Source organism: Bipolaris victoriae (assembly GCF_000527765.1).
Source record: "Bipolaris victoriae FI3 unplaced genomic scaffold scaffold_50, whole genome shotgun sequence".
NCBI lineage: Eukaryota > Fungi > Ascomycota > Dothideomycetes > Pleosporales > Pleosporaceae > Bipolaris > Bipolaris victoriae.
The window spans coordinates 185,852-198,865 of NW_014575342.1; the positions used below are offsets into that span (position 1 = coordinate 185,852).

At 52.2% G+C, this 13,014-nt stretch overlaps 7 protein-coding genes across 7 annotated transcripts; 4 read left to right on the forward strand and 3 right to left on the reverse strand.

Moving 5' to 3' along the window:
- Positions 1 to 197: 197 nt before the first annotated feature.
- On the forward strand, positions 198 to 1,391 carry COCVIDRAFT_38460 (hypothetical protein; the record flags this gene model as incomplete). Its single annotated transcript, XM_014700415.1, has 5 exons — positions 198 to 289; positions 340 to 563; positions 647 to 1,052; positions 1,099 to 1,204; positions 1,275 to 1,391. 5 exons carry the CDS (start codon positions 198 to 200, stop codon positions 1,389 to 1,391), a joined length of 945 nt encoding a protein of 314 aa, XP_014555901.1.
- A 249-nt stretch (positions 1,392 to 1,640) lies between these two features.
- On the reverse strand, positions 1,641 to 3,203 carry COCVIDRAFT_16673 (hypothetical protein; the record flags this gene model as incomplete). Its single annotated transcript, XM_014700358.1, has 2 exons — positions 1,641 to 2,510; positions 2,598 to 3,203. The coding sequence occupies 2 exons, from the start codon at positions 3,201 to 3,203 to the stop codon at positions 1,641 to 1,643; spliced, it is 1,476 nt and encodes a 491-aa protein (XP_014555844.1).
- Positions 3,204 to 4,302: 1,099 nt separating this feature from the next.
- On the forward strand, positions 4,303 to 5,231 carry COCVIDRAFT_27320 (hypothetical protein; the record flags this gene model as incomplete). The annotated part of the gene is made up of 3 exons (XM_014700416.1): positions 4,303 to 4,431; positions 4,505 to 4,795; positions 4,863 to 5,231. The coding sequence occupies 3 exons, from the start codon at positions 4,303 to 4,305 to the stop codon at positions 5,229 to 5,231; spliced, it is 789 nt and encodes a 262-aa protein (XP_014555902.1).
- An 838-nt stretch (positions 5,232 to 6,069) lies between these two features.
- COCVIDRAFT_27321 (hypothetical protein) lies at positions 6,070 to 7,395 on the reverse strand (the record flags this gene model as incomplete). Its single annotated transcript, XM_014700417.1, has 3 exons — positions 6,070 to 6,714; positions 6,949 to 7,266; positions 7,321 to 7,395. The coding sequence occupies 3 exons, from the start codon at positions 7,393 to 7,395 to the stop codon at positions 6,070 to 6,072; spliced, it is 1,038 nt and encodes a 345-aa protein (XP_014555903.1).
- Positions 7,396 to 8,743: 1,348 nt separating this feature from the next.
- COCVIDRAFT_27322 (hypothetical protein) lies at positions 8,744 to 10,049 on the forward strand (the record flags this gene model as incomplete). The annotated part of the gene is made up of 6 exons (XM_014700418.1): positions 8,744 to 8,995; positions 9,044 to 9,094; positions 9,140 to 9,166; positions 9,215 to 9,721; positions 9,769 to 9,930; positions 9,975 to 10,049. The coding sequence occupies 6 exons, from the start codon at positions 8,744 to 8,746 to the stop codon at positions 10,047 to 10,049; spliced, it is 1,074 nt and encodes a 357-aa protein (XP_014555904.1).
- A 400-nt stretch (positions 10,050 to 10,449) lies between these two features.
- On the reverse strand, positions 10,450 to 10,605 carry COCVIDRAFT_101145 (hypothetical protein; the record flags this gene model as incomplete). The annotated part of the gene is made up of 1 exon (XM_014700419.1): positions 10,450 to 10,605. The coding sequence occupies one exon, from the start codon at positions 10,603 to 10,605 to the stop codon at positions 10,450 to 10,452; it is 156 nt and encodes a 51-aa protein (XP_014555905.1).
- Positions 10,606 to 10,906: 301 nt separating this feature from the next.
- Positions 10,907 to 12,141, forward strand: COCVIDRAFT_101173 (hypothetical protein; the record flags this gene model as incomplete). Its single annotated transcript, XM_014700420.1, has 3 exons — positions 10,907 to 11,113; positions 11,205 to 11,656; positions 11,769 to 12,141. 3 exons carry the CDS (start codon positions 10,907 to 10,909, stop codon positions 12,139 to 12,141), a joined length of 1,032 nt encoding a protein of 343 aa, XP_014555906.1.
- Between the last annotated feature and the right edge of the window lie 873 nt (positions 12,142 to 13,014).

Consider the following 13,014-nt stretch of genomic DNA (forward strand, 5'->3'; position numbering starts at 1 on the left):
GCAGTGTGAGGTTGCAGGTAGCATTGATGGCTTCCAGTGCGTGCCTTCCCAAGCAAAGCGTCGTTACTGCTTCGAACAAATATTCCACCTCAACACATTTGCAAACCTTGCCTTCTCAACCTCTCTCACTGTTTTCCTCGATCCTTCCTCTCCTTGCACTTCCATTCTCTGCTTGACGCTCGATCCAACCCGCCACCATGTTCTTCCGCCACTACTACTCTCTCTTCCTCACCCTCCTAATGACCCTATGCCTCGCCTCATCCACTCCGTCGCCTTTCCCATGTACTGGGTACATTTTCCCTACCCATCCTCCAACATCTTTTTACTAACAGCAAACAGCGGCTCTATATACTTCACCGCCCACACCGTCGACAGCCTACTCTTCCAAAACCCGGACGTCCTTCATGATCTGTTCGTATTCAAGTGCGTTACTACGGTCGCGTTCAATGCGGATACGGGAGGTGAGGCGAGGAATGATACGAGGAGGGAAGAGCTGGAGTATGGATTAGGAAGGTCATATGAGATTATGTCTAGCGCGTCGTTGAGGGGAGGAGGGGGCAGTGGTGTGGATAAGTTGGAAGGAACACCCGCAGGTAAATCACCTCAGAGACTGATTTCCTGACTGATACTAACCTGGACAATACAGTTCACAACAACACGACGATTCGACTCGGCAAACACGATATCGCTGCTTCGCCTCTTCTGGGTCTATCCAATGTCCAAATCCTCTTTCTTCGTCTACCAGACAGCACGTATTACGGTCAGGGATATAGTGCCTACCGAGAGCAGTCGTTGAAAATGCTATACAGCGCAGACATTTCTCACATCGTTGCCACCGACGGAGCTGCTACGTATACTATCAGAGATTTAAAAGAGATCATCGCCGCCATCCTTCGTGAGAGGCGTGCAGACGAAATCCACGTCCTGAATTACCTGGCGTCTCTCTCGACTGGCCAAGACGACTATCAACTCGAACATGCCGACCGTATCATATCTGCCAAGCTCGTCATGGATGTTGTCAAGGAGGAGGGTATTGAGGCAAGAGTTGTAGCGTAAGTTCTTACTCGAGTTCATCGGGATGTGCGCTAAAAATGGTAGACACGGCTGTGACGAAGTTCGCAATCAGGAGGTCAATCTCAACACTCCTGATTACATCAACAAGGTCAATGCCTTTTTCGAATACGCCAAGTACGATCCTGACATGGTAAGCCTTGCTTGTCATGTGTTGTTCACGTTGCAACACTCATATCGGCTCCATGCTAACATGTAGATAGTGTCAGAGTGTCGATGAGTGTGGAGAGCGGCTCTCAAACGCAGATACGTCCACTAGTGGCTACAATGAGTTCGATTACATCTATGAGTTCCTAAAGCGAGAGTACTACGTCATTTAGTGTTATTCCGCAATACGTAAGGTGGACAGCGATGATTCACTTTTGAAACATACTCACATACAACATTATTGATAGATCACATTACCAGAGTAGAGTATATCTCAGATGTTGGCAAAAGTCAAAGTAGAGGTGCTAAGCGATGTATACCACAAATGAAATCAAATATCCCTTTATTGATCCTTTGGAAAAAAGAAAAGAAAAGTAAATACATATACAAAAAAGATTATACGCTAAATGTCTCCTTCTCCCTTACTCATCCTCGTTGTTCTTCCAGCCCATCTTGCGCTTGGTATCAAACTCATTCTGAGTCAACCTCCTAGCCGGAGGCGTGTGGCCCTTGGAAGGAGACCTGGGCGGGGTAATCGTCGCACCCTCATCCTCTTCAGGCTCCCACGCCCGTCGCTTGGCCAGCATAGCCTCGAGCTGCGGGTCCCTGCCATCACGGTTGGGAACTGGAGGAGGCGGTCCCTTGCGCGACACACTTGGCTTCCTGAGCGGGAGCGCCGGCCTGGCGTTCTCCATAGCACTAGGAACGGGCTTGACCTGGCCCTTGATTTCACGTACGATGGGCACGTCGGAGACGGGGATGGCGCCACCGAGGCGGACCATGGGGGCCGGTGTGGTTGGGGCGATGGGCTTCGCGGGGGTGATGGGCGTCTCGGGGATGTCCTGGGATTCGTGGACGGGGACGGCTCGGCTTCCCAGGCGGAAACGACCGATTTTTTGGTCGCCGACGGCGGGGAGCGAGTAGTTGATTTCTTTGGCTGGGGCCGCTGGCTTGGGGGCTGGAGGCGGTGGTGGTGGGGCGCGAGCGGCAGGTTTGTTGACTGGGGATCGGGGAGCGGTGACGGGGAGAGGTGGTGGTGGTGGCGGTGAGGTGGCCTTTCTGGTGGGAGGAGTGGCGGGTGGTGAGGGAGGCGAGGATGACTTTTGAGGGTAGTTTGAGTTGTTGTTGTTGTGGTTGCTGCTGCTGTTGTTGTTGTGGCTGTTATTGTAGCTACTGCTGTGGTTGTTGCCGCTGCTGTGGTTGTTTACGGTTGTGGTTGTGGTAGTCCGCGATGTGCTTTCAATCCAGGACTCGATACGGCCACCACTTTGTTCTCGTGATCCTGATGACATCTATAGAAAAAGCGGCATGTTAGTAAAATATTTAAAACACTTGTCATATAAGCGAGGCGTAGTTTGAAGTGCAAATTCTTCACTTACCTGATCCTCTTGATAACTCCTCTCCGAGCGTATTAGTCTAGCAGATTCAGCCAGAGCTCGCTGTATTTCCTCCTCTTCTTCCCGTTCTCTCCGTTCAGCCTCTTCTCGTGACTTTGCCATCATGTACTCCATGTCTTTGTCCATTTGCAGTTGGATCTGTCGCTCATACTCTTCTTTACTTTTCCTTTCCACTTCCCTAGTACGTTCCTCGGATGCCCATTTTTGCCTCTCGTGTGCCCTTTGAGCCTCTTCGCGGCGTTTCTTCTCAGCAAGTCGCTCCTCTTCTTGTCGATGTCCCCTTTCAAGGACCTCTCGTTCTCCACGGCGCAACTCTTCCTCCCGCTCCTTGGCTTCTCGGCGACGCTGCTCGTCGTATTTCTTTTGTTCACGCTCTATCGCCTCTTCCTCCCTCTTGCGAGCTACGCTGAGACATCGGTTGCATATGCCTTCACGGTCCCAGGTCTTGATAGTGAATCGGTCTTTGTTGTTCGGGTTGTCGCGGTCACAGTGGAGATTGCTTCTTTGGAAGTATGGGCATCCGTATGTGTCGACGTGGTCCTCTTGCGGGTGCCCGCATTCGAGCGTAGCGATTGTGAACCTGCACATGCTCGGTGTATATAGGAATGGGGATGGGAGGTGGGCGGGCAAATGTGTACAAGGTGGGATTATTAATGTGCAAGTGCGGTGCTATAAGAGCGCCGTTAAGTAGATGCAGTGGAGAGTGAGAAGACAGGAACTGGAGGGCCTGCGAATCATCGACGAACGGTACTTATACATGCAAGATGTTGACCGCCATGGGTCTGCTAGTGAAGTGCGGTAAGAGCGATGGCCTTGTACACGTAGTAGCACAATGACTCTGAAACACGCCTCGAGAAAGTCGCATAGAAATCCTGCAGGCTCGAAGACGCCAAATCGGACACTACTTACAAACATGCGTACAACACATCAAACGGCTAGCATGTCCGCGCACAGCGCCGCGGGTGAGGCGAACAGCGGCCGATTGGCTATGGGCTGCAGCATCGTTCCACCGGTGACGGATTCAGAGGCATTTTACTGTGCGTTGCTTTGCCCACCGAATGTATCCTGAGGACGCTGCAGGCTCGCAAGGCGCACCCAGCGTTTGTAGTGGCAGACCCACTGGGCATCAGACGTGGTAGACCGCCAGAGGCACAATTCATTGGTCTCGCTCGTGCTAGGCAATGAACCGTCCCCGGCCCAAAACAGTCATAGCATCGGAAACTGCCAGCAAAGCCATGGCCCCGCAGCCTGTGAGGGCAGCCTGACCTAAGAAAAATGAAGCATCCGACTGTGTGGTGAGCATGAGCAGCATGGTCAGAAGCGACAGTGTCGGTGGAGCTTGCTACGTGGCGGGCTCAGCCGTAGTGGAGATGCATGCCTCGCCACAACAAGGGCAGCGAGCAGTGTGAATCGAGCAGCACGGCCTTTAGAGTCGTGGAGACCCGGGGAACACGCGATCGAGCAAAAACGTCGGGCATCAGGAAAACATGAAGCCGATACTGGCAAAGAAGTTGGCGATGACAGAGACAGATGCTCGTTCGGGCTGGTACTTGGTGGAGACTCCAGAGGCAGCCAATCAGAGCGGGTTGATTGCAATAATCCCTGCACGGCTTGGCACTCTCGACGAGCTTCATCGTTGACGACTTCAATCGCCGCCATCGCCTCCCGCCCGCAGTCACAACCCACCATGGCCTCAAGACTGGTACCCTTTGCCTGCCGAATTGCCCCACGCACTTCGCGACCGTTCCAGAGGGTTCAATGGCGGGCCTTCAGCGTCTCGCGCCCCGCGTGGAATGAGAGCGGCTCGCTCAACGTCGTATGTACTTTTTGCCCGCAACCGCCAGCGCTCACAGACAAGACGGGGAAGGGGCTAATTGCGTCTTTTGTAGCACCGCGACACGCCCGAGAACAACCCCAAGATTCCCTTCAAATTCACGGCGCAAAATGAGGAGCTCATCAAGGAAATCGTCTCCCGGTACCCCTCGCAATACAAGAAGGCAGCCGTCATGCCGCTTCTCGACCTCGGTCAGCGCCAGCACGGATTCTGCAGCATCAGCGTCATGAATGAGGTTGCGCGGATACTCGAAATGCCGCCCATGCGTGTATACGAAGTTGCCACTTTCTATACAATGTACAACCGGGATCCCGTGGGCAAGTACCACGTCCAGGTCTGCACAACTGTGAGTTTTCCTGGGCAATTGCGGAACATGGACAATTGAGAACATGGGCATTGATGTATCATTTTAGACTCCCTGTATGCTCTGCGACAGTGATGCCGTCATGAAGGCTTGCGAAGACACATTGGGTGTCCACCACGGCGAGACTACCCCAGACGGCCTCTTCACATTTACAGAGGTGGAATGCCTTGGTGCATGTGCGAATGCCCCCATGGTTCAGATCAACGACGACTACTATGAGGACCTTACATACGACTCGACTGTCAAGCTCCTCAAGGCTCTGAAGCACTCCGCCCAAGCGACAGGTGCTCAGTCCGGTGAGCTGCCATCGCCAGGTCCATTGAGCGGACGACAGTCGTGCGAGCCCGCCGGTGGCTTGACCTGCCTGACCAGCGAGCCATGGGGCAATGAGACTCTGAGGAAGGACGGTGCTTTGTAAAAAAAAGAGGAAAAGAGATAATGTAAATAATGCACCATCTTTCTTTCTCGCACATTCCAAGCAACAGTCTTGGGGTGGCTGATATTTCCAGCTACTTCGTGTAGACTATTTCAAATCGTTCAATAGCACGCATGTGTCACTTGGTTCCAATTGACTGATGATACTTGTACCTTGATATTCCCCTCGGCCTTGGCACACTTGACGTAATGGGCTTGACAATGGCTTGCACAAGTAGTACATCTATGTCTGCTCACACAGCAAATCAATACCAAATCAAAGAAACTACTGTCTTTAATGGTGCATAATACATTGGATTTCTTCTATTCGCAAGCGTATTCCTAACGCACACTCGAGGCTGTCATTTGTTGTACAGGTAGTATGCCATTTCGGTCCCATAATCAGTCGGGGCTCGAGATGCGTCTATGTGTAACGTAACCCATAGCCCTCCCCTCCTTGAAGTGCTGTCCATTTTTTTTGGGTAGAGAGAAATTAAAGGGGGGAGGACTTCAAAACAAGTTCGAAGATAGAAGAAAAAAAGTAGGTACAAGGTGCAGTTTGTAAACGATTCCAGTTCAAAAAAAAACGCCGTCGCTATATATCCATCGAGGGAGGGGGTGTTAAAAGATTTCCCCGAATCAAATCTCCAAGCCGCGCTGGTCCCAATGCAATGCTGATTTTCTTTTTTGGTAGTTTCCAGAATATTCGTAATCGGTTCTGCTTATCTTCATTCCCAAAGGTGGGTGGTTGTTCGTTTGGTCGTCAATGTATAACCGTCTATCCGGAGGGGTGCTTCGCAATGCGACGCTTGCATCATGTTGATGCTTAGAATCGTGTGTTCTTACAAAAAGCCCGAGTTCCATTTGCCCATGAGCAAATCTCGAGTCATTTCAAAGCTGAGCCAGCTGCTCGCCATGCTGGGCGCAACCTTGAGCAGATTAGGGACAATGCCCTTATACATGCCCCCGAGACCTTCTGTCTTGATAATCTGCTTGACAGCATCACCAACACCTGCGTACTGGTATCCCATGCCGCTCATAGTATTGATCTGGAATCTTCGTCGCAGGACGTCGAACGGATATGTAATGGTTTGCGCGACAGCACCAGAAACTGCACCGGCTGCCAGCTTGCCGAACGCACTGGGGTCTTTCTCGCCATCGCGTGTGAACTGAGTACGGGCCATTTCATAAACCATGAAGTTGAGGCCAACGTATGGTGCAACGCCAGCTACCGTAGGGATGATGCCGCGATATAGCGCCGGCATTCCGCCCTCGGTTTTGTACATGTTCACGAGGAGTGCCCACATACCCGGTAGTTTCTGGCCGGCCTCTTTCTTGAGGCTTGAGAAGGATGCAGACTGAATCGACAACCGCGTGCGGACGATATCGAGCGGATACGTAAAGGTAACAGAGGTGATACCGGCAAGACCTCCACAGAGTAATCGTTGGTAAGCATCGAGCGGTGCACCCGGCTCACTCTCAAAGAACTAGTACAGGTCAGCTGTCGCAATTAGGGAGGTTGCGCCAGTGTTCATTGTCCTTGTGCGACTTTCCCAATTCTCTCCTCTTCGTCAGCCACGATACCTACGTCAGCCCTCCGCCAACTTAACCTACCCAGTCTCCATTCCATGTGCGTCTGATCCCCTCATTCCACCAGTTCAAAAAGCAAGTCGCTCGCCGGAAAACAAAGCAAATAGCAGAAATTCCAAGGATTCACTTACCCGTTTGTAGACGTTGTATGCACTGAATTGCACAGCAGAGTATGGAACAATGCGTATGCAGTTTGTGCCATTTCCGGCCATGAAGCCTCTCCAGCCCTCTTCCCTCCACATCTTGGCCAGAGCCTTGGGCACTGACATTTTGTATTCCTCGCGACCGACACTCTGGACTTGGAACAGGATCTTGAGGCGTTCGAGGGGGGAGACGACGGTCCGGGAGACTGCGCCAGCCACGCCGCCTGCAACAAACGAGGCTAGGACCGGCTGCGCAAAGACCTGTCGAATGCGCTGTAGGCTTGTGATGTCGGGCGTGCCGAGAGGCTGCATGTACGTGTCAATTAAAGTGTTGAGGGTACGGACTGCGCTGGTACATACTTTTATGCCGTTTCCTGGCTCATCGCTCATGATGGCGGCCCCCTGTGGTTGCGGCTTTTCCGTGGATTTGGACATGGTGTAAGTCTAGGCTGGTCGGAGTATTGCACTGGTGGTAGGCGGAGCGAGTCTGGTGCTGCCGGAGTAAAGGCAGGATTCTATCGAAGCAAAGAAAAGGCCGCGCGACGTGATTTCGAGGTCATCGGAGGTGACTGTTTCGGAGATGTAGACGGTTTTCTCGCAGTGAGGCGGGCGGGTACGGTCAATTCGCGGTGAATCCGATCTTCCATGCAAGGCAGTTAGACGGTGACTGTTTGCACTCCGGGGTGCGCGTGTCTCATGGGTCCTGGGGCGCAAATGAGGTTGCGGTGTTTGAATGGGCTGGATGTGGAGATTTGAGGACAGCGGGAGGACGAGGCAGATTTTAGTCTAGCGCGCCGCGAGCCAACGAATGTTGTCCGCAACGCCTTTATAAACGACCACGGTACTCGCTGACAGCCCCGTCCGGTACTTCGCGATGTCATACTTGGCTCAGACTGACATCTCTTGTCCTTTTCTGGTCGCAACATGTTTGCCGTGTTCCGCTGCCAACAAGCTACAGGTGCAGCGCATGCCTTTCACCGAGTCAATCGGACTCGGATGGCATCAAATTGCATCATGTCGCACAGTCTTGGGACGTGGAAACCACACACACACGCTCCCATCGTAGGCTAGCCAGGGGAGGACACAAGAGCATTCTAGAAGAATCCGGCCTTTCGCCTCACCACCCCTTACTAGGGCGTCGCAGTCAGCTGGGCACCACATCACCCCTTTCAGTCAGCCGCCATTGAAGCCACATATGGTCGTTTGCACGCGTCCTGTCTCGTGTCCTTTTGCTGTGCCTGCCCGGCAATGTGAGCCTCCGTTGATCCTTATGATGCTGAACAGGTAGTAGTGGTGGTTTACCCTGTGCCCGGAACGCTCCTACTAGTACTCCGGTATGACTACTATGACGGCGTATCAAGGCTTTTGCTCCAAGGGCCACACGACCCAAGACCAAGCTGGGAAAGTCTGGTGTGGAGAATACAGGAGATAGCGGGGTAGTACACGCATCGGCCGTGGAAGGAATTCCGTCATGGCTTGAATATCCCGAGGTCGACCTGGAGGATGCGATAATATCTCGGGTGGTTGGATGCGAGCGGCGCAGCCACAAATCCCGGCTGTGCTTAGAGGGACCAAGATAGATTCTAGACAAAGTGTTTAGTTGTATTCAATCGTACGGCCTCTACTAATCGTATCCTGATGAATGTGAATCGATCTGGAGCTGGTGTGCTGTGTGATGTTGAGACTGTCGAGGTACCATGCCTGTTATCGATAAGTAGTAGCCATATGAGATTATCTTGCCCGCAAAGAGCGAGATGTGAAATTCTTCCTCTGCGTCTTTACAATGTTATCGCGCCGCCTCTTTCGGCAAATTACTGATAGCTTACTATTGGGTTCTCGTGTTTATCCAGAAGCCACCGTGTGTTTTGCTTCGGCGTGTTCAACATGTAGCTCTCGTACTCATATTTTTGCACAATCAATACGTCACTCGTCCTCGTCCTCAACCAGATGGAAGTCGCGACAGGGCAGGGACTTTTTTGCCAAGGAAGCACGAGTTCAAGGCCTGAAGAGCCGTGCTGCCTTCAAGCTGCTTGAGGTGGGAGCGCATCACGGCAAAGACTGGGCAGTGACTAACATATCACAGCTCAACGACAAACACAAGCTATTTAAACCTGGGCAAACAGTTGTTGACTTGGTAGGTCTGCCCTTTGCATTGATGATTGAAAGTTAACGTCACCAGGGATATGCACCAGGGTCGTGGTCTCAGGTTTGTTAATGGAGTTTCTTTCTTTTGGCATCATCTCACGCTGATCAGGTCGCCGTGAATCGCACATCTCCAGACGGGCGAGTCATTGGCATCGATCTCATACCCGCCCAGCCTCCTCGAGGTGTTTCAACTATTCAAGGCGATTTCCTATCACCTATTATTCAAGACCAAGTGCGAGCATATGTTCGAGATACAGATCTTGGTCGGCCTAGGAGACAGGTTTCTTCGAGCACAAGCGAAGGACTCACTGAGGAAGAGCTAGATGAAATGCAGCGGGGTTACATTGAGATCGAACGTCAGGCACATTTGGATGGTGCAGACCCTGAAGCGATTGGACGGCCACTCGAGGACTCGGATGGCGACAACCCAATCTCGACCAATCTGTCGCTCCAAGAGCGCGATACACAGCGGGGAAGAACAGTAGATGTGGTACTCAGTGATATGTCAGAACCCTGGGACCAAACTACCGGCTTCTACAAAAAGAGCCTTAGTGACCCTTATATTAGGATGATGAACACGAGCGGCAACGCTTTCAGAGACCACACGGGCAGCATGGTCAGTAGTGCTCCTCTGAGCTGCAAATAGACTATTGACTGGGGCAGGATCTGTGCATGGCAGCTCTGATGTTTGCCTTTGACACATTAAAGACTAACGGCCACTTTCTCTGCAAGTACTACAAAGGGGCCGAGGAGAAGGCTTTTGAGATGAAACTTAAGCGTCTCTTTACCAAAGTACATCGGGAAAAGCCCGAGTCGTCACGGGCTGTATGCAACCTTGAGATCTTTGTGTTCAATGCTGACAGCTGCAGGAATCCAGAGAGGCGTACTTTGTGGCACTGCGTCGCAAAGAGACACCGATCAAAGAGGACGTCTTCGGCGAATGATGACTTGGACGGTGCTTGTCTGTTCCAGCGATACTATGTATATCCATACCTTCGGTCCGAAAGCGTCACATACCAAAGTTCATCGGCCACATGGGTGTATGATAGGCGCTGTATGAAGTGTGGGGAAGGTCGGCTCCAGGTTTATCAGAGACACTCTCTTGTCTACAGGATGTGTGATGCGCCAGGGTTGGCCAGGAACCATAAAACTGGCGCTGGACTCAGGCTGAGTGAATGCAAGATCAAGTCAGCCACCAAGAAGCCCGAGTATGTGATACAAGTGATGCAACGATTACTCGGTCAGGGTCAGCGCGGATCTGGCTTTCCATGTCGGAGCCGTGTCCCGTTCCTGGTCCCAGGGAACAGGCACATGGATGGCAGGCAGGAGTTAATATGGACAGATCTAATAACGGATAGGACCCGGTGCTAACTGCAGCCGGCCATACCTGGTGACTGTTCTGGACGCGTCTCGTCGCATTTCGGACGATATGTCAAGCATTTTTGTGGGCCTTGTGGACAGGGGTGTCAGAGTCTGAGGATGCTCGTGGCGCTGCGTCATGGCGTGCTTGCATTGCTGATCCTGACGGTCGCATACTGGGACCAGAGGGGTGAGGGGGAAGCGTTCTCTGTGGTCTCCTTCTCGAGTGCTTTTGCGGGTGCTGTTCCTTGCGCGCGCGCCTCGAGGGAGGCGGCTCGAGGCAACGCTTTGATGTCGGGCCTGACCCGCTCGGCTGGCCCAAGGGCTGGCTTCGAAGGCTTCTAGAGCCGAATCCTAACCTTATCACGAACCGCACTTTCTTCCCATCAACCCACCGATCAATCTAATCCGAGCTGTGCGACGTGGCCAATGAGTGCCGGAGATGGATTTCAATAACCCTAATGCGTACGGCGGCCAGTTTGCCAATTCCCCGCAACACGCCCAGTTTGATCCACAGGCGCGCCTCCAGCAGCAACCAAACGCTCCAGGCCAGTATGCCCAGCACGCCCCGTTCGCCGGCATGGGTGGCGCCATGGGAAATAGTGTCATGCCGTCTGGAGCCCCATATCTCCAGCAGCGAGGTAAGCCAGTGTAGATTGATTGATTGTGCACGATCTGCCTTTTCGCCTTTGGTCTGACACCATGCCGCAGCTGCCCTCCAACCGCAACCACAGCAGCAGCAACAGCAACAACACCAGCTGTCGTCGCCTAGCCCATACTCGAGCGCGCCCTTCGCGCAGCCCATGCCCTCGCCTGCTCACCAGCAACAGTTTGCGCAGAACCGCCAGACTGCCTCGCCCGCAAGCGTCACCGGACAGCCGCCCTTTGCGACCCCCCAGCCCCAGCCCTCGCCCGGCACCTTGCCTACAAACGGCCACCAGACACCCATGAATCTCCAGCTACCCATCAAGTCGGAGCCGCTTCAGCTGCAGACGCCCGTCAAGGCAGTGCCCCCGTCGCCCATGTCGCCCAGCAATCCGGCGCGTAGTCAGGACCGCGTCGCGACGCTCCTCGAGATCAACAGCATACTCATCAAGGAGGTGTGCGATCTGCAGGCACAGGGCAAGGCGGGTCATGTAGGACCCACGCCTGAGGGCAAGCCCGAGGGCGAGAAAGCGCAGCCGTCCAAGGAGTACGTAGAGTATGTACTTCCCCCCCCCCCCCGTTGTTGTGATTACTCATTGTTCGCGTCGCCATAGTCCCGTCTGGCCGCAAAACCAAGCTAACGAAACCTACCTACACAGCTACATGCGACGCCTACAAGCCAACCTAGCCTACCTCGCCCAAAACGCCGAAAAAGTGCCCAAACCAGGCCAACAAATGCAACCGGGACCTGCCATCATGTCTGTTCCCCCTTCGCATGCAGACCTCGCCAAGCTCTACACCAAGCTCCAAGAACTATTCCCCGGTTGGAAGGGCCAGTCAGCCCAGATGAAACAATCCCCGGGCCCACAACGCGTCGCTTCGAATCCCGGTCCACAGCAACTTCAACAACAGCAACAACAACAACCGCCGAATAGTGCAGGCTTGCATCAGAGTTGGGGGCCAGGGGTTATGCAACAGAGCTTGCAGCTTGCGCAGCAACAGGCTCAGCAGCAGCAGCAACCACCAACATAAATCATGCTATTTTGGGATGAAAGCGGGATATAGAGGGGAGAGAGAGAGAGAGAAAGCGAGCAACCGTTGCATCGCGGGCGTATGGACGGGGCTTGGCTTGGATTTTGTATTATATATACCATTACCTTTTTTTACTTTTTTTCTTCTTCTTGTTTAACAGAAAGGGAAAAATTATTGTGTTTTTTTTTCAAAGACCAGGCGATTATGTATATCGGGACGCAGAGAGAGAGAGAGAGAGAGAGGTAGGAGGGACAACCGAGAATAACAGTGGGGGGGAAACCAGAGACTGGTTTCTTTCTTTTCTTTTCTTTTTTTGGGATAGCACTGGATTCGGCGTTGTTTTCTTCTTTTCTTTCATCTGGTTCTTGATAAATGGTTGATAAGGTAAGCCTATATGAGTTTGGGGGGGGGGGGGGGGCTGGCAATTTAAAAAAAAAAACACTTTTCAAAAAATTTGAATGACGGGTTGTTCTTGTCGCTATATGTACAGGTAGAAGGGCTGTTTTGTTTTTTTGTTAAGGAATATATGTAAAGTTACTAAATTTCATGATCGAGTGAGAAACAAGCAGAGAGTGGATTTTTTTCTTTCTTCTTCTTCTTCTTCTTCTTCTTCTTCTGTTGCTTTTTTGGGGGTGAAATTATACTTGGATGGTTACGTTTGTTGTGATTTGATAGGAACATGACATGTGGAAGGTACTTGGATACTAGAAAGTTATACATGTAGGACGCTTGGAAAGGAGAGGGAAAACAAAACGGGGTTTGTTGATAAAAAAAATACTCGTTTGTTTTCTCTTGGATTGTTGGAATACAAATATAGGAGGTAGGATCTATATACACCCATTGATTCTCTCGATATATGCAAGATGCCATCTC